General features: G+C 48.6%; 1 protein-coding gene across 1 annotated transcript in view; it reads left to right on the top strand.

Annotated features, from left to right (window-relative positions):
* Positions 1–17,920, top strand: part of susd1 (sushi domain containing 1) — a 66,092-nt gene that overhangs the window by 32,912 nt on the left and 15,260 nt on the right. Inside the window, exons 14-18 of the mRNA XM_080189580.1 lie at positions 3,514–3,693; positions 8,213–8,392; positions 11,457–11,636; positions 15,579–15,661; positions 17,550–17,736. Of these exons, the coding sequence (XP_080045706.1) occupies positions 3,514–3,693; positions 8,213–8,392; positions 11,457–11,636; positions 15,579–15,661; positions 17,550–17,736 (810 nt within the window). The remainder of the gene's footprint in view (positions 1–3,513; positions 3,694–8,212; positions 8,393–11,456; positions 11,637–15,578; positions 15,662–17,549; positions 17,737–17,920) is intronic.

Here is a 17,920-nt window from a genome sequence, read left to right as displayed (position 1 = left end):
CGTAACATTCAAGGGTATGGGACAAGTGCGGGAAACAGGAATTAGCGTGCCTTTAATGGTAGTTATGGTCAGTGCAGACCCGATGGGCCAGAAGGCCTTTTATACGCTGTATGATTCTATGGGTTGTATTTTCCCATTCCTCCTGCCATGGGAACTGTAGCGGGTGGGGGGCTGCGTGGGGGGGGGGGGGGGGGGGGGGGAGGAGGTTTTGCGAACCATGCAAAGGTCCGTTGGCATTGGGCAGGATTTTCTGGCTTTGGGATGGGCGAGGCTGGAGAATTCTGCCCTATTGCCGGAATTTCATCACATCGCCCACCCAAGGCTGGTAAGATCCTGCCTGAGGCTAATGGAGAACGCTGTTCTGTGAGCCTCACCCGCCCCGGTAAAATTCCACCCTGTAACACATCTACTCCGCCTGAAACATCTCCCTGCCTAAGGACGTTAACAGGATAATCACACGTTATTCTGATGATAAACCCCGGCCTCTGGTTTTGGGCTCTCCTGGGTAAAGGAAGATCCCACCTGTAAAACTCCCAGCTCCCACTGCCCCTGCATCATTTAGAAGTCCCAGCGCCTCTGAGCTGTTCTAACCAATCAGGACCGCAGCTCTACAATCTTGCACTTTCAACTCGGAAGGGAATTGGCCTCGTCCAATTAGCAGCCAGCTAGAGTGTGTGAACATTCGGCAGACACTGAGGATACATCCATGAGATCTACGCGCGTGCCCACACTGTGTCAGCTACCAGCACCGAAGATAGCATTGACCCAACAAACACAGAGTGGAGAAAGAAATCTTGGCCTTGCCTGTGCACTGTAAAATGCCCCAGGAACCTTTCTTTGGCCATTGTTATCGATGAAGGGGAGGGGGTGTCCTAGTGATATTATCACTAAACTATTAATCCAGAAACGCAGCTAACGTTCTGGAGACCCAGCCCCACAGCAGATGGGTGGAATTTGAATTCAATTTTAAAAATCTGGAATTAAGAATCTACTGGTGATTGTCAAAAAAGCCCATCTGGTTCGCTCATGTCCTTTAGGGAAGGAAATCTGCTGTCCTTACCCAGTCTGGCCTACATGTGACTCCAGAGCCACAGCAATGGGGTTGACTCTCAACTGCCCTCTGAAATGGCCCATCGATACACTCAGTTTCAAGGGCAACTAGAGGTTAGTATTTCTAATCTTTCCATGACCTTACATTAGCAATCTCCTTTTGTTATTTATGCAGGGCGTAGCCCCTTTAAGAGGAAGGGTGAGCTGACCCGGAGTGTGGGTGTGACCTGCCCGGGGAGCTGCCCCTACATCCACTTGAAGGCTGGATTGTGAGAAGTATGGTGCTTCAATAAACCCTAATGTTCCTCTGGCTTGCCTTTCTGTGTGACTGCTTTGGAGCTCTCTCCCTGGTAGTCTCAAACTTAACGACTTTAGCCTCACTCCCCCTCTGGTGGAAACTCTCCGTCCCTGTGACTCTTCCTGCTCTCTGTATTCTCAGCCACCAATAGGTCCCGAAACATCTCTGCCCAGGGTTGCCAACACAAATAGATAGTCAACATCTTATCCCAAAAGTAAGGGAGTCTAAAACAAGAGGGCATAGGTTTAAGGTGAGAGGGAAGAGATACAAAAGGGTCCAGAGGAGCAATTTTTTCACTGAGGGTGGTGAGTGTCTGGAACAAGCTGCCAGAGGCAGTAGTAGAGGCAGGTAGAATTTTTCTTTTAAAGAGCATTTAGACAGTTACTTGGGTAAGATGGGTATAGAGCGATCTGGGCCAAACGTGAGTAATTAAGATTAGCTTAGGGGTTGAAAAAAAAGGTGACGTGGACAAGTTGGGCCGAAGGGCCTGTTTCCATGCTGTAAACCTCTACAACTCTAACCCTCTCGGGTTGGCTGGGATCCTCCTGGAATAGGCACTAAACCGTAAGGTGTAGGAGCAGAAGTCGGCCTATTGGAGTCTGCTCTGCCATTCAATGAGATTGCGCTTCAATTAATCCACTGGTGGCCAAAGAAAGGTTCCTGGGACATTTTACAGTGCACAGGGGAACCTGGCAAGGCCAAGATTTCTTTCTCCACTCTGTGTTTGTTGGGTCAGCGCTATCAGCTGACACTGTGAGGGTGTGCGTATGGTTCCTCAGCGTCTGCCGAATGTTCAGACACTCTAGCCGGCTGCGAATTGGACGTGGCCACTTCCCTTCTGAGTTGAAAGTGCAAGATTGTAGAGCTGCAGTCCTGATTGGTTACAGCAGCTCAGAGGCCGGGAATCAAACCAGCGTCCCTGGCGCAATGAGGGAGCAGTGCTAACCACCATGTCACCGTGCAACCCACATGTTGCATTGTTATCAATAATATTGACAGAGAAGATGCCCTGTTCTATGCAATGAATTTCCCAAGAATGTATTTCTTGACATGAAATATTTTTATTTAAACTCCCCAATAAGTGACTGGCTCGAGGGACTGAAGGCCGAAATCCCAGTTGCTAAGGCCCAACACTGGGGGTGTGCTTTCAGGGGAGAGATTAAAACTGGAAGTTAATCCATCTCTTTAGTTGTTATTTCCTGATAATTTCTGAGGTTAAAGTAGTGAGTTTCTCCCAGTGTCCTGGTAAAGGTTTGTTCTCATTTACCTCAATGTTTTTTTCTGCGTGTTGCTTTGTGTATATTAATTAGTATGCAGAGCTGGTTTTTTGTGTTCCAGTTTTTTTAGGTTTTTTTCAGTAAATTTGGGCAGCACAGTGGTTAGCACTGCTGCCTCAGGGTGCCAGAGACCCGGGTTCAACTCCTGGTCCTGGGTCACTGTCTGTGTGGAGTTTGCATGTTCTCCCCATGTCTGCATGGGTTTCCTCCAGGTGCTCGCGTTTACTCCCGCAGTTCAAAGATGTGCAGATTACATTGTTATAGAATCGTATGAGAATCATAGAATGACTACAGTGCAGAAGGAGGCCACTCAGCCCATTGAGCCAGCTCCAATCCCATCCAGGCCCTATCCCTGTAATCCAACACTAAGGGGCAATTTAGCATGGCCAATCATAGAACCCCTACAGTGCAGAAGGAGGCAATCCAGGTCATCGAGTCAGCACTGACTACAATCCCATTCAAATCCTATCCCCATAACCACATGCGTTTACCCTAGCCAGTCCCCCTGTTACGAAGGGGCAAGTTAGCATGGCCAATCCACCTAACTTGCACATCTTTGGAGTGCGGAAGGAAACCGGTGCACCCGAAGAAACCCATACAGACACGGGTAGAATGTGCGAACTCCACGCGGACAGTGACCTAAGCCGGGAATCAAACCCCGTCTCTGGCGCTGTGGAGCAGCAGTGCTAACCACTGTGCCACCCTAATCAACCTAATCAGTGTTAAATTGCCCCTTAGTGACGGGGGTGCATTAGTGGGGTAAATATGTGGGGTTATGGAGACTGGGCCTGGGTAGAATTGTCGGTGTGCCACATGGTCTCCTTCTGTGCTGTAGGGATTCTATGATTCTAAGGTAAATTGAACTAACTCGGGTTTGTGTCTCCTCAGCTGTTGACTGTGGGTCGCCACCAGTTTTACAGAACACAGTGCGATATTCACCAATTAACACAACCTATGGGAGTGCGGTGGTGTATCAGTGCCAGGCTGGTTATGTGCGTGTGAGAGGAAACGACACATTGATCTGCTCGGCCCAGGGACAGTGGGAAGGAGGAGACCTGGAATGTGAAGGTCAGTGCTCCAGGAATGTTTCTTTATGATATCCATCCTCAAACATTCGGCAAGTAAGTTGGTCAAAGCACTGAGGGATAGACCATGAAGGATTATTAAGGATTGATAAGTAGCTGCTATAGGGGTTGCCAACTCTGACAAGACATATCTTGGGAGGATCCAGTGGAGGTGATATTATGGAAAGCTGGATGCATGGTGGGAGCAGGTCCAGGTACGAATGAAAATATAGGCCAACCACAAGGGGGTGTAAGTTTAAGGTGAGATTCAGAGAGGATTTGAGAAAACATTTTTGACTCAGAATCATAGAACCCTACAGTGTAGAAAGAGGCCCTTCAGCCCACTGAGTCTGCAATCCCACCCAGGCCCTGCCCCCGTATACTATACCCACTAATCTAACTTACCCATCCCTGGACACTAAGGGGCAATTTTAGCATGGCCAATCAACCTAACTAGCACATCTTTGGACTGTGGGACGGAACCAGAGTACCTGGAGGAAACCCATGCAGACACAAGGAGAATGTGCAAACTCCACACAGATAGTGACCCGAGCCAGGAATTGAACCCAGGACCCTGGAGTTATGAAGCAGCAGTGCTAATCACTGTGCTACCGTGCCACTCCATTCAGAGGTTGTTGGGAATCTGAAATGCACTGCCTGGGAAGGTTGGAAACCTTACTACCTTTAAAAAATATTTAGATGAGCACTTGAAATATCGTAACATTCAAGGGTATGGGACAAGTGCGGGAAACAGGAAATAGCGTGCCTTTAATGGTAGTTACGGTCAGTGGGGGGGGGGGCGGGGTGGGGGGGGTGGGGGTGGGTTGGGGGGGGGGTGGGGTGGGTGGGGGGGGGGGGGGCGGGTGGGGGGGGGGCGGGTGGGGTGGGGTGGGGTGGGGGTGGGGTGGGGGGTGGGGGGGGCGGTGGGGTGGGGGGTGGGGGGGGCGGTGGGGGGGGTGTAAGGGGGGTGGGGGGGTGGGGGTGGGGGGGTGGGGGTGGGTGGGGTGGGGGGTGGTGGTGTGGGGGGTGGGGTGGTGTGGGGGGTGGGGTGGGGTGGGGGGGGGTGGTGTGGTGGGGTGTGGGGGGTGGTGGGGGGTGGGGTGGGTGGGGTGGGTGGTGTGGGGGGTGGGTGGGGTGGGGTGGGGGGGGGTGGGGTGGGGGGGTGGCGTGGGTGGGGTGGGGGGGGTGGGGTGGGGGCGGGGGCGGTGGGGTGGGGGGGGGAGATGTTTTGCGAACCATGCAAAGGTCCATTGGCATTGGGCAGGATTTTCTGCTTTTGGGATGGGCGAGGCTGGAGAATTCTGCCCTATTGCTGGAATTTCATCACATCGTCCACCCAAGGCTGGTAAGATCCCGCCTGAGGCTAATGGAGAACGCTGTTCTGTGAGCCTCACCCGCCCCGGTAAAATTCCACCCTGTAACACATCTACTCCGCCTGAAACATTTCCCTGCCTAAGGACGTTAACAGGATAATCACACGTTATTCTGATAATAAACCCCGGCCTCTGGTTTTGGGCTCTCCTGGGTAAAGGAAGATCCCACCTGTAAAACTCCCAGCTCCCACTGCCCCTGCATCATTTAGAAGTCCCAGCGCCTCTGAGCTGTTCTAACCAATCAGGACCGCAGCTCTACAATCTTGCACTTTCAACTCGGAAGGGAATTGGCCTCGTCCAATTAGCAGCCGGCTAGAGTGTGTGAACATTCGGCAGACACTGAGGATACATCCATGAGATCTACGCGCGCGCCCACACTGTGTCAGCTACCAGCACTGAAGATAGCATTGACCCAACAAACACAGAGTGGAGAAAGAAATCTTGGCCTTGCCTGTGCACTGTAAAATGCCCCAGGAACCTTTCTTTGGCCATTGTTATCGATGAAGGGGAGGGGGTGTCCTAGTGATATTATCACTAAACTATTAATCCAGAAACGCAGCTAACGTTCTGGAGACCCAGCCATAGCAGATGGGTGGAATTTGAATTCAATTTAAAAAATCTGGAATTAAGAATCTACTGGTGATTGTCAAAAAAGCCCATCTGGTTCGCTCATGTCCTTTAGGGAAGGAAATCTGCTGTCCTTACCCAGTCTGGCCTACATGTGACTCCAGAGCCACAGCAATGGGGTTGACTCTCAACTGCCCTCTGAAATGGCCCATCGATACACTCAGTTTCAAGGGCAACTAGAGGTTAGTATTCCTAATCTTTCCATGACCTTACATTAGCAATCTCCTTTTGTTATTTATGCAGGGCGTAGCCCCTTTAAGAGGAAGGGTGAGCTGACCCGGAGTGTGGGTGTGACCTTTCCGGGGAGCCGCCCCTACATCCACTTGAAGGCTGGATTGTGAGAAGTATGGTGCTTCAATAAACCCTAATGTTCCTCTGGCTTGCCTTTCTGTGTGACTGCTTTGGAGCTCTCTCCCTGGTAGTCTCAAACTTAACGACTTTAGCCTCACTCCCCCTCTGGTGGAAACTCTCCGTCCCTGTGACTCTTCCTGCTCTCTGTATTCTCAGCCACCAATAGGTCCCGAAACATCTCTGCCCAGGGTTGCCAACACAAATAGATAGTCAACATCTTATCCCAAAAGTAAGGGAGTCTAAAACAAGAGGGCATAGGTTTAAGGTGAGAGGGAAGAGATACAAAAGGGTCCAGAGGAGCAATTTTTTCACTGAGGGTGGTGAGTGTCTGGAACCAGCTGCCAGAGGCAGTAGTAGAGGCAGGTAGAATTTTTCTTTTAAAGAGCATTTAGACAGTTACTTGGGTAAGATGGGTATAGAGCGATCTGGGCCAAACGTGAGTAATTAAGATTAGCTTAGGGGTTGAAAAAAAAGGTGACGTGGACAAGTTGGGCCGAAGGACCTGTTTCCATGCTGTAAACCTCTACGACTCTAACCCTCTCGGGTTGGCTGGGATCCTCCTGGAATAGGCACTAAACCGTAAGGTGTAGGAGCAGAAGTCGGCCTATCGGAGTCTGCTCTGCCATTCAATGAGATCGCACTTCAATTAATCCACTGGTGGCCAAAGAAAGGTTCCTGGGACATTTTACAGTGCACAGGGGAACCTGGCAAGGCCAAGATTTCTTTCTCCACTCTGTGTTTGTTGGGTCAGCGCTATCAGCTGACACTGTGAGGGTGTGCGTATGGTTCCTCAGCGTCTGCCGAATGTTCAGACACTCTAGCCGGCTGCGAATTGGACGTGGCCACTTCCCTTCTGAGTTGAAAGTGCAAGATTGTAGAGCTGCAGTCCTGATTGGTTACAGCAGCTCAGAGGCCGGGAATCGAACCGGCGTCCCTGGTGCTATGAGGCAGCCGTGCTAACCACCATGTCACCGTGCAACCCACATGTTGCATTGTTATCAATAATATTGACAGAGAAGATGCCCTGTTCCATGCAATGAATTTCCCAAGAATGTATTTCTTGACATGAAGTATTTTTATTTAAACTCCCCAATAAGTGACTGGCTCGAGGGACTGAAGGCCGAAATCCCAGTTGCTAAGGCCCAACACTGGGGGTGTGCTTTCAGGGGAGAGATTAAAACTGGAAATTAATCCATCTCTTTAGTTGTTATTTCCTGACAATTTCTGAGGTTAAAGTAGTGAGTTTCTCCCAGTGTCCTGGTAAAGGTTTGTTCTCATTTACCTCAATGCTTTTTTCTGCATGTTGCTTTGTGTGTATTAATTAGTATGCAGAGCTGGTTTGTGTGTTCCAGTTGTTTTAGTTTGTTTTAGTAAATTTGGGCAGCACAGTGGTTAGCACTGCTGCCTCAGGGTGCTGGGGACCCGGGTTCAATTCCTGGTCCTGGGTCACTGTCTGTGTGGAGTTTGCATGTTCTCCCCATGTCTGCATGGGTTTCCTCCGGGTGCTCGCATTTACTCCTGCAGTCCAAAGATGTGCAGATTACATTGTTATACAATTGTATGAGAATCAGAGAATGACTACAGTGCAGAAGGAGGCCACTCAGCCCATTGAGCCAGCTCCAATCCCATCCAGGCCCTATCCCTGTAATCCAACACTAAGGGGCAATTTAGCATGGCCAATCATAGAACCCCTACAGTGCAGAAGGAGGTAATCCAGCTCATCGAGTCAGCACCAATTACAATCCCACCCAAATCCTATCCCCATAACCCTATGCGCTTACCCTAGCTCATCCCCGGATACAAAGGGACAATTTAGCAGGGCCAATCCACCATATCTTCGGAGTGTGGGAGGAAAGGGGAGCACCCAGAGGAAACCCACGCAGACATGGGGAGAAGGCACAAACTCCACGTAGACGGTGACCCAAGCCAGGAGTCTGAGCCAGTCCCTGGTGCTGTGAGGCAGCAGTGCTAACCACTGTGCTGTCCTAATCAATCTAACTTGTGCAAAATTGCCCCTTAGTGTTGGGTAGGGGCATTAATGGGGTAAATATGTGGGGTTATGGAGACTGGGCCTGGGTAGAATTGTCGGTGTGCCACATGGTCTCCTTCTGTGCTGTAGGGATTCTATGATTCTAAGGTAAATTAAACAAACTCGGGTTTGTGTCTCCTCAGCTGTTGACTGTGGGTCGCCACCAGTTTTACAGAACACAGTGCGATATTCACCAATTAACACAACCTATGGGAGTACCGTGGTGTATCTGTGCCAGGTTGGCTATGTGCGTGTGAGAGGAAACGACACATTGATCTGCTCGGCCCAGGGACAGTGGGAAGGAGGAGACCTGGAATGTGAAGGTCAGTGCTCCAGGAATGTTTCTTTATGATATCCATCCTCAAACATTCGGCAGACACTGAGGATACATCTGCGAGATCCACGTGCACTCCCACACAGTGTCAGCTACTAGCACTGAAGATAGCGCTGACTCAACAAACACAGAGTGGAGAAAGAAATCTGCGCCTTGCCAGGTTCCCCTGTGCACTGTAAATGGTCCCAGGAACCTTTCTTTGGCCACCAGTGGATTAATTGAAGTGCGATCTCATTGAATGGCAGAGCAGACTCCAATTGGCCGATTTCTGCTCCTACACCTTACGGTTTAGTGCCTATTCCAGAAGGATCCCAGCCAACCCGAGAGGGTTAGAGTCGTAGAGGTTTACAGCATGGAAACAGGTCCTTCGGCCCAACTTGTCCATGTTGCCTTTTTTTAAACCACTAAACTAGTCCTAATTGCTCACATATGGCCCAGATCCCTCTACACCCATCTTATCCATGTAACTGTCTAAATGCTTTTTAAAAGACAAAATTCTGCTACTGCCTCTGGCAGCTTGTTCCAGACACTCACCACCCTCTGAATGAAAAGACTGCCCCTCTGGACCCTTTTGTATCTCTCCCCTCTCACCTTAAACCTATTCCCTCTAGTTTTAGACTCCCCTGCCTTTGGGGTAAGATGTTGACTGTCTATTTGTGTTGGCAGCCCTTGGCAGAGATGTTTCGGGACCTATTGGTGGCTGAGAATACAGGAAGCAGGAAGGGTCACAGGGACAGAGAGTTTCCACCAGAGGGGGAGTGAGGCTAAAGTCGTTAAGTCTGAGACTACCAGGGAGAGAGCTCCAAAGAAGTCACACGGAAAGGCAAGCCAGAGGAACGTTAGGGTTTATTGAAGCACCATACATCTCACACTCCAGCCTTCAAATGGCTGTAGAGGCAGCTCACACCCACACTCCAGGTCAGCTCACCCACTATCTTAAAGGGGCTACGCCCTGCATAAATAACAAAAGGAGATTGCTAATGTAAGGTCACGGAAAGATTAGGAATACTAACCCCTAGTTGCCCTTGAAACTGAATGTCCCACTCGGCCATTTCAGAGTCAACCACACTGCTGTGGCTCTGGAGTCATAGGCTAGACCAGGTAAGGACGGCAGGTTTCCCTCCCTAAAGAGCATTCGTGAACCAGGTGGGTTTTCTCGACAATCACCAGTAGATTCTTAATTCCGGATTTTTTTTATTGAATTCAAATTCCACCTCCTGCTGTGGCAGGATTCGAACCCAGGTCTCCCGAACATTAGCTGAGTTCCTGGGTTAATAGTTTTTGGCGATAATACCACTAGGCTATCGCTTCCCCTACATACCCCACATAACAAACAGCTACACTTCAAAGTACCCCATTGGCTAGAAAGCATTTTTGAATGGCCTGATGTTGTGAAAGGTGCTATATAAATGCAAGCCCGTCGGCCTTTATATAATGTTTCACAATGTGACAATGTTTAAGCATTCTCATCTACCTTCTTGGTTACCCCTTCAAAAAACTCAATCAAATTTGTGAGACATTGATTTTCCACTCACAAAGCCATGCTGTCTGTCTCTAATCAGTCCTCGCGTCTCTAAATGCCTGTAGATCCTGTCTCTCAAAATACCTTCCAACAACTTACCCACTGCAGATGTGAGGCTCACTGGCCTGTAGTTCCCAGGCTTTTCCCTGCAGCCCTTTTTAAACAAAGGCACAACATTTGCCACTCTCCAATCTTCAGACACCTCACCCGTGACTATCGATGATTCAAATATCTCGGCTAGGGGACCCGCAATTTCCTCCCTAGCCTCCCAAAATGTACTGGGATACACTTCATCAGGTCCCAGGGATTTATCTACCTTAATGTGCTTTAAGACTTCCAGCACCTCCTTCTCTGTAATAGGTACACTCCTCAAGACATCATTTCTTCCAACTTCTTCACTGCCCTGAACCCTGAATGTTCCTGAGTTGTCATCCTACCCCTACTCAATCACCTGTACAATTTCTCACTCTCTTTGGACTGGAGATTCTAAAAAGTTAAAGTTTATTTATTAGCGTCTTAAGTAGGCTTGCATTAACGGTGCAATGAAGTTACTATGAAAATCCCCTAGTTGCCGCATTCCAGCACTTGTAGAAGTACATCGAGGGAGAATTTAGCATGGCCAATCCACCCAACCGGCGCATCTTACAGACTGTGGGTGGACTCCGGAGCACTTGGGGGAAACCCATGCAGACACGGGGAGAATGTGCAGTCTCCGCACAGACAGTGACCCAAGGCTGGGAATTAAACCCAAGTCCCTGGGGCTGTGAGGTAGCAGTTTTAACCACTGTGCCACCATAAAGCTGGGAATCCTGCCCATCGAGTGGTCTATCCCAGCTTCAAAATCATTCCAAATTCACGTATTCCCGTCTGCTGATACTCCACTGGGAGCTGTTCTCAAGGCACTTTTGTGTCAATGGTGTTTTGCCTTTGCCTGCCAGTTTCGGAGACAAACCTCACGTCTGCCTCAGTTAGAACAGGGATTGACCCATGTTGTTGGCAATATTCTGATCTACACACTACCCATCTGGCCAACTGTGCTAACCACCAATAAATAAAAGTGTGCGTATAAAATTAAAAAACATTTCTCTATTCAACTGTCCCTATGATTTTTCTTCTGGGTTGCAGAACAAGGGCTGGGGAAGCGGCTTGCAAAATGTCCACTGGGCACTCCCGTGGAAGAATAAAACAGGTATTCCGATGAAGGAGCTCTGACTGAGTGGGAGACACGGTGGCACAGTGGCTAACACTGCTGCTTCACAGCGGCAGGGACCTGGGTTCAGTTCTGGCCTCGGATGATTGTGTCGAGTTTGCACATTCTCCCCATGTCTGCATGGGTTTCCTCCAGGTGCTCCAGTCTCCTCCCACAGTCCAAAGATGTGCGGGTTAGGTTGATTTTCCGTTAGTGTCAGGGGTAAATGCATGGGGTCATGGGGATAGGGTCTGGGTGGGATTATGCAGACTCGATGGGCCAAATGGCCTCCTTCTGCACTCTAGGGAATTCTATGAATCATTGTGCGTTTATCTTTTGTAGAGATTGACTGCGGAACGCCGCAAGAAATACCACACGCAGAACTACTCTGGTACAACAGCACAAAACAAGGGAGTGTTGTCCATTACAGATGCAGAGGTGGATTTTACACTGTGTCAGGAAGCAATGTGTCTACTTGCACAGAGGCAGGATGGTGGGAAGAAGTAACCTTGCTGTGTAAAGGTGATGTTCTTTTCAATTTAACACCCTTGCTGTGAATCCCACAAAAAAGAAGGGATTACAATCCTGCTGTCAGCGTCCTTAATGAACGCATTCATTCTGAATTCTTCTCTTCACCATTTTAAGCGAAGGCGTTGATCTAATTGTGTTATCAGAGACATTTTACACTAATGGGCACCATAGCTGGGATTTTCACAGCCCCCAATGGTGGGGGCAGCCTGCCATTGGCTGGCGACACCTTTTTCCAGTCCCATCACTGTCCATGGGTTTTCCAAGATGGATCTCTGCTGCTGCCGGGAAGGCCAGATGGATCTCTGGTGGGGGGGGGGGGGCAGGCCAGAAGGATCTCTGGTGGGGGGAGCAGGCCAGAAGGATCTCTGGTGGGGGTGGGGTGGGTGGGAGTGCACGATTGGTCTGGGTAAGGGGGGTGGTGGCGGGTAGATAAGGGGGGAAGTTATGTTGTAGAGGTGCGGGTGATGTCTGTGGGGGTCATTGTTCCCGGGCCACATTATCCTTTTTTTTGCAGCCCGGGAGTGATGTGACAGCGGTGCGATTTTCAAATTTTTTTCTAACTGCGCATGCGCAGTTTGGTGCTCCGATCATTTCAGGCGTGATAAGGACATTACCCCACCATTGCTGCTATTCAACCAGTGACGTATCGCTACACGGGAAACCTGCAGATGAGCATCTGTGGATTATTTTGTCGGTTCGCGGACTCCCAAAGTTGCTGTCAGCTTTAGTAGAGTAACGACGGTGACAGCTCTGTCATTACCACTGCAAATTTGGAGCCCCTGTTTTTTTGGGGCTTGTTTCTCTGACCCCTGTGCTACCTCCGACAGTGGCTCCTGGGTCTCAGAAAGGCTGGGGTCAGCTAATCGTAACTGAGCCTGAGCACTCTGTAAATCCACAGTGAAGTGCACCACAGGAGATGGTGGTGCAGTGGGAATGTCACTGGGCTACTAATCCAGAGACCCCGACTGAGGTTCAAATCCCACCATGGCAGCTGATGGAGTTTGCACTCATTCCATTAGTCTGTCTTGAATGTAAAACCAGTCTCAGTGATGGTCACCATTTCACCAGGATGCTGCTTGGGATGGAACATTTAAGTTAGAGAACCCCTGCAGTGCAGAAGGAAGCAATTTGGCCCATCGAGTCTGTACCAACTCCAATCCCTCCCAGGGCCCATCCCCATGCATTTACCCTTGCTAGTCCCCTGACACTAAGGGGCAATTCAGCACGGCCAATCCACCTAACCTACACACCTTTCAGACTGCGGGAGGAAGCCGGAGCACTCAGAGGAAACCCACGCAGACACGGGGAGGATGTCCAAACTCCACACAGACAGTCACCCGAGACCAGAAATTGAACCTGAGTTCCTGGCGCTGTGAGGCAGCAGTGCTGTCCTATGAAGAGAGGTTGGATAGGCTTGGGTTGTTTTCTTTGGAGCAGAGTAAATTCAGCGGGCTGCCTGGTTGAAGTGTACAGGTTACGAGGGGCATGGATAGAATAGATAGAGAGCAGCTGTTTCCCTAAGTTAAAGGGTCAGGCTCAAGGGGACATAGATTCAAGGTGAGTGGCAGGAGGTTTAGAGGCGATCTTAGGGAAGCATTTTTTGCCCAGAGGGAGGGGAGGAGTAGAGGCAGGATGCCTCACATCCTTTAAAAAAAACCTGGATGAGCACTTGGTACATCATAACATTCCTGGGTATGTGCCAAGTGCTGTTGAAGGGGATTTGGTGGGAGGTCAGATGTTTCTCACATGTCAGTGCAGACTCGATGGGCCAAAAGGCTTTTTCCTGCACTGGAAGATTCTAAACTATCATCCATTATTGTAAAAACCCTTGAGAGATAGAAATCTGTTGCCCTTACCCAGTCTAATTGACATGTGACTCCAGAACTATAGAATACCCTAGCATGCTAATCAGGAAAGGGTAATTACGAATGGAATTGCGAGAGATACAATTAAAGAATTGTCCCATTAAAGAAAACAAAATTTGATTTGATTTATTATTGTCACACATATTAGTATACAGTGAAAAGTATTGTTTCTCAGGCACTGTACAGACAAAGCATACCATTCATAGAGAAGGAAAGGAGATTGTAGTGTTACAGTCATAGCTAGGGTGTAGAAAAGATCAACTTAATGTGAAGTTGGTCCATTCCAAAGTCTGACAGCAGCAGGGAAGAAGCTGTTCTTGAGTCGGCTGGTACATGCCCTCAGACTTTTGTATCTTTTTCCCAACAGAAGAAGACGGAAGAGAGAATGTCTGGGGTGCTTAATTATGCTGGCTGCTTTTCTGAGACAGCAGGAAGTGTAGACAGTGTCAATGGATGGCAGGTGGTTTGAGTGACGGCTTCGTTCATGACCTTTTGTAGTTCCTTGCGGTCTTGGGTAGAGCAGGAGCCCGTACCAAGCTGTGATACAACCAGAAAGGATGCTTTCTATGGTGCATCTGTAAAAGTTGGTGAGAGTCATAAGAACATAAGAAATAGGAGCAGGAGTAGGCCATCTAGCCCTTCGAGCCTGCCCCGCCATTCAATAAGATCATGGCTGATCTGTCATGGCTCAGTTCCACATTCCCGCCCTCTCACCATAACCCTTAATCCCCTTGCCTATCAAAAACCCATCAACCCACGTCTTAAAAATATTTAGCGAGGCAGCCTCCACCACCTCAACGGGCAGAGAATTCCAGAGATTCACCACCCTTTGAGTGAAGAAGTTCCTCCTCAACTCCGTTCTAAACCACCCCCCCTTTATCTTGAGGCTGTGCCCCCCAGTCCTACTGTCCTTTCTGAGCGGGAAGAGTCTCTCCACCTCTATCCTATCCATCCCATTCATCATCTTATACGTCTCAATGAGATCTCCCCTCATTCTTCTAAACTCTAACGAGTACAAGCCTAGTTTATTCAGCCCCTCCTCATAGCTCAAGCCCCTCAACTCCGGTATCAGCCTAGTAAACCTCCTCTGCACTCCCTCCAAGGCCAAAATATCCTTGCGTAAGTATGGCAACCAAAACTGCACACAGTACTCCAGCTGCGGCCTCACCAATGCCCTATACAGCTGCAGCAAGACCTCCCTACTTTTATATTCAATCCCCCTCGCTATGAAGGCCAGCATCCCATTCGCCTTCCTGACCACCTGCTGCACCTGCAAGCTGGGTTTTTGCGACTTGTGCACAAGGACCCCGAGGTCCCTCTGCACCGTCGCCTGCTGCAGTTTTTCGCCACGTAAGTAATAGTCCTTCCTACCAAAGTCGTAGCGGACACGCCAAATTTCCTTTGTCTCCTGAGAAAGTAGAGGCGTTGGTGGGCTTTCTTAACTATAATGTTGGCATGGAGGGACCAGGACAGTATTGAGGACTGGATGGTGTACTTGCCAGGTATGCAAGAACATTACTGAGCCACTTTAAATCAAATCATTCGATGATATGGTCTGGCTAAGTTAGTCAGTGAGTAGAAGGACATTAATGTTATCTTTATCTTAATAGGATTCGATATTAAGGTTAGCAAAAAACTTATGTAAATTACATTATTGATGAACGGCTGATATTTCTAGATAAAGCAACAGTAAGCATTTAGAAATATCAAAATTGCGATAAGATGTTATTTTATTTGAGTACTAAAGTTTTAAACAGTATTTCAATTCTACCCTCTCAGCAAAGTAGAGCGGAATCAATGTTCCATTCTTTAATAGTTGCTGGTTTCTCCACGTGTTTAAATGTTATATTGATCATCCATTGCTCATTAGGAGAGCTGGTACATTCCTGCCAGTGATAACGTACTTCACTTATTGGTGATATTCTAGAACAGTAGTGCCACCCAGCTCTGTAACTGACCGATAATGCTTTATACAGCAATGAAATTGCAACATCTTCCAGGCTGTGTCCTTTGTCTTTGTTAGGATTGAAATCGGTTACATTGTGAGTCTTTCCTTTGTCGTTTATAGTTAATGACTTTATTCTGTTTAACGAGTCCTGCTTGACGTGGAGGCGAGACAGAGTTGGATCCAGGTCCGAGGACATGTATTCAGTAAGTGGAGGTGCAAATCTTTTCAGTGTCTCTTCCGTGAGTGGATTTTCGTTCCCCTCCACTTTCCAGTTCAAATTAATTCCTGGTGATGAAAGTTGCTGAAGTTGGTGGTTGCTGAAGTCAATCTCAGGGTGTACATTGATGAATTGTGCCCTGGATAGTGCAGTCCCAACTCCTTCCAGAGAAAAATGTTTTAGAATTCCACAGGGTAGGAGGATGCTGTTTAATTTGAAGGTTACCCCCCCCCTCCACTTCCTGCCCTGAATCGCAGAAAATTGCTGCCCCTTGTCATTATTGTTCATAGCAAAGTCACGTTGTTTACGCCTGACTCTACTGTTCCAACTCGGGGCTCTCTGATAACCAATCTTAGATAACATTGCAGTTTCCTGCAGTCAAACATTGGGATAAACAAAGTCATTGGCTTCACCCACCAACACCTCACCAACTCTGTGCCCTTCTCACACCTCCATGTCCTCCACACCAACTCCAGTGCCTTTTTGTTTAATAGCCAGCTGTGAAAACTATTATCCGTGTGGGGAATCCATGGAGGGCAAATCCACACGCAGATTTAGTCACTTCCTCAAGTATCTGAATCCAATTTGGCCCATGCTTTTGGAAGTATCTCTCTCTGCGCTTACACTGTGGCCCCAGCCCCCCACTTCTTATAATGTTCTGGGATAAATACAATTGGGCCATTGCATTAAAAAAAAACTTTGAAATGCACTTTAACTGTCATAACCATTAGCTGGAAAGTGAGGTTAAAGTTGGATAACTCTTTTTCGGCTAGTAGAAACATGATGGGCCAAATAGCTTCTTTTTGTGTTTCTGGGTCCGGCAGAACAACACAATTAAAGCCCATTAATTTTGACTAGCAACCTGGGACATTTTACTTACTTTACTAATTTTATAAAGACACCTTAACCCATTTGGCTGCAATTATCTTAGAACTGGAAGCTGCAAGTTACAGTGGCACAGTGGTTGGCACTGCTGCCTCACAGCGCCAGGGTCCTGAGTTCAATTCCAACCTCGGGTCACTGTCTGTGTGGAGTCTGCACACTACCCCTCTGTCTGCATGGGTTTCCTCCGGGTGCTCCGGTTTCCTTCCGCAGTCCAAAGGTGTGCGGGTTAGGCAGATTGGCCGTGCTAAATTGTCCCTTAGTGTCAGGGGGACTAATAGGGTAAATATGTGGGATTACAGGGATAGGCCTTGAGTGGGATTGGGGTCGGTGCTGACCCAATGGGCTGAATGGCCTCCTTCTGCATTGTAGGCATTTTATGACTCTATGACATGCTGATAAAGACACCCTGGTTCCTTTATACACTTACACTTTCCAATCTCTCATCAGTTCCCTTTTCTCTTATCAATGAGTGACTATCGCTCTGTTATCTGTGCGGCTGATACATGGCAATTGTATGGCTACATTTGGTGACCCCACTATTCTCAGCCAAAGTGGAAATGATTGAGTAATTTTCCCCGTCAGACATGTGTGGAGACAAAACAAAACCATAAGCGGCTGAGATAGGTTTTATGCACCTGATTTATATTATGTAACTACCCGCCCCCCCCCCCCCCACACTGCATTTAGTTTATTTATTAGTGTCACAAGTAGGCTTACATTAACACTGCAATGAAGTTCCTGTGAAATTCCCCTAATCAGCACAGTCCAGTGTCTGTCCAGTTCAACGCACCTAACCAGTACGTCTTTTGGACTGTGGGAGGAAACCGGAGTACCCGGAGGAAACCCATGCAGACACGGGGAGAATGTGCAGGCGGCACACAGACAGCGACCCGAGCCGGGAACCGAACCCAGGTCCCTGGCGCTGTGTAGCTGCAGTGCCACCGTGCTTTCTACAGATCCAACAGAACAACTTATTCTTTTCTTCTCAGTTTCAGATACAAGGACAGAGAATCTACCAGAGGGAGTTCTCTTCTGAGATGTCATTTAATTACAGTACGGCCGATGACACCCCGGTTGTGTGTCTGAACCTGCGGCCAGGAACTAATTACACAGTGAATATCACGGCGCTGACCGTCCAACATTCTGCCGCCTTGCAATTATCAACAGAGGTGGCTGGTGAGTAACTCGTTTCGGTGGTCGAAACGGGTGTAATGATCTAACACTAAAACATTTAGTTGTTGAATGAGTTGTTTTATCTTTTTCTTGGGGGAGAGAATCTATTTTGCTGGTTGATAATTGGTTACCGTGCCTGTGTTACCTCCGGATTTGTCTCAGCTGAAGATCCAGGCAGATGAGGCCA

The sequence above is a fragment of the Carcharhinus amblyrhynchos genome, chromosome 5, assembly GCF_965287045.1.
Source record: "Carcharhinus amblyrhynchos chromosome 5, sCarAmb.v2.hapA, whole genome shotgun sequence".
NCBI classification, from domain to species: Eukaryota; Metazoa; Chordata; class Chondrichthyes; order Carcharhiniformes; family Carcharhinidae; genus Carcharhinus; species Carcharhinus amblyrhynchos.
The sequence above is the reverse complement of the archived record's forward strand: the minus strand, read 5'-3'. Positions and strand labels throughout refer to the sequence as shown.